General features: G+C 52.7%; 1 protein-coding gene across 1 annotated transcript in view; it reads right to left on the reverse strand.

The window, feature by feature from the left end:
• EPS15L1 (epidermal growth factor receptor pathway substrate 15-like 1) overlaps nucleotides 1-2,098 on the reverse strand; it is an 86,171-nt gene that overhangs the window by 61,398 nt on the left and 22,675 nt on the right. Inside the window, exon 6 of the mRNA XM_011980630.1 lies at nucleotides 1,440-1,514. Within this exon, the coding sequence (XP_011836020.1) occupies nucleotides 1,440-1,514 (75 nt within the window). The remainder of the gene's footprint in view (nucleotides 1-1,439; nucleotides 1,515-2,098) is intronic.

The following is a 2,098-nucleotide window of genomic DNA, read 5'->3' on the forward strand; positions in this document are numbered from 1 at the left end:
TAAAAAAACCAAAAACTGGGAAAAAAAAAAAAAAAAAAAAATCTTCACTCTCGCTAGGCTTGGTGGCTCACACCTCACACCTGTAATCCTAACACTTTGGGAGGCTGGGGCAGGAGAATCATTCGAGCTCAAGTGTTTGAGACCCTGTCTCTATTTGGAAAATTTTTTTAAAAAAAACTATTTTTTTAAAAAAAATTCTTCTCCAAGAAAACACCAAAACGATGGATGTCACAGCAGTGGCACCCGTCGACTGTGGGTAGGACCTGTGACCATGAGAGGGATCGCTCCCAACATAACCACCCTCTAAAAGCTGCGCGCTTTCTCCACCTGGTGGCCCAAGCGCAAGTCAGATGGCGGATGACACCAATGCAGCGTGGGGGGCAGGGGGGTGGTGTCAGAGGTCCTGGGATGGGCAACTGAGGTAACTTCCACGAAGGTTTCAGCAGTGGCATCCGGAGCTGGGGTCACGGCCATGGATGGGGCCAGGGCCAGGGCCAAGGCCACGGAGCTTGCAGAGGCAAGGCCGAGGATGAGGAGTGGATGCCCGTCACCAAGCTGGGCCGCCTGGTCAAGGACATGAAGATCAAGTCCCTGGAGGAGAGCTATCTCCTCTCCCTGCCCATTAAGGAATCTGAGATCATTGACTTTTGCCTGGGTGCCTCTCTCAAGGATGAGGTTTTCAAGATTATGCCGGTGCAGAAGCAGACCTGCGCCAGCCAGTGCACCAGATTCAAGGCATTTGTTGCTATCAGGGACTACAATGGCCACATCCGTCTGGGTGTTAAGTGCTCCAAGGAGGTGGCCACTGCCATCCACAGGGCCATCATCCCGGCCAAGCTCTCCATTGTCCCCATGTGCAGAGGCTACTAGGGGAACAAGATCGGCAAGCCCCACATTGTCCCTTGCAAGTGACAGGCCGCTGCAGCTCTGTGCTGGTGCACCTCATCCCCACGCCCAGGGGCACTGGCATCGTCTCAGCGCCTGTGCCCAAGAAGCCACTCATGATGGCTGGTATTGATGACTGCTACACCTCAGCCAGGGGCTGCACCGCCACCCTGGGCAACTTCGCCAAGGCCACCTTTGATGCCATCTCTAAGATCTACAGCTACCTGACCCCCGACCTCTGGAAGGAGACTGTATTCACCACGTCTCCCTATCAGGAATTCACGGACCACCTTGTCAAAATCCACACCAGAGTCTCCGTGCAGAGGACCTAGGCTCCAGCTGTGGCTACAACACAGCGTTTTTATGCAAGAAAAATAAAGTAAATTAAGTCTGAAAAACAAACAAACAAAAAAACTGCATTCTGCAGCCCTCAAGAGCTCACGTTTGCATCCAGGGCAGACCCCCGCCCCTCCCCACCACCAGCCAGGGAGGGAAGTTTTCCTAAACTACATTTAGCACAAAGTAGATGTAACCAAAACGAGCGAGCGCCTTACCTGCACCTCGCTGGTTTTCTGTCTGATTGCCTCTTCCTTTTCTCGAATGTCTTGTTCCAGTGAATATTTCTCTCTGAATGTTTAAAAACATTTCATGAAAACAAGAGTGAATAGTAAGCCTCCACTCCTCAAGACCCGATTCCGTTCATCCCCACAAAAGCCCCTCTGTGTGCTGGCAGAAGTCTAAGAATGAGCCCCAGTGACTGCTCGCCCTGTACGGTCCCTTCCCCGTCGACTGTGGTTAGGACCTGTGACCACGGGAGGGATCGCTCCCAACGTAACGACCCTCTAAAACCTGCGTGCTTTCTCCACCTGGCAGCCCAAGTGCAAGTCAGAGACATCCCAAGTGTGATAAGGACCCAACGCACCCTTGCTGACTTTGAAGGTGGAGGGGCCACACGAGGGGGAACGGGGGCAGTGTCTAGGAGCACAGAGTGGCCCTGGTTGACACTCAGCAAGGAAAAAGAGACCCTGGACCCCCAGCCGCAGGGAACTGGATTCTGCCAACACCTGAATGAGCCTGGAAACAGATTCTTCCCCTAGAGCCTCCAGTAAGAGCCCAGCCCAGTCGACGCCTTGACTTCAACCTATGACACCCCAGGCAGCCCAGGAGAGCCTGTCTGGACTGCTACTTTTTTTTTTTTTTTTTTTTTTTTTTT

Source organism: Mandrillus leucophaeus, unplaced genomic scaffold (assembly GCF_000951045.1).
Source record: "Mandrillus leucophaeus isolate KB7577 unplaced genomic scaffold, Mleu.le_1.0 Scaffold215, whole genome shotgun sequence".
Taxonomy (NCBI): domain Eukaryota; kingdom Metazoa; phylum Chordata; class Mammalia; order Primates; family Cercopithecidae; genus Mandrillus; species Mandrillus leucophaeus.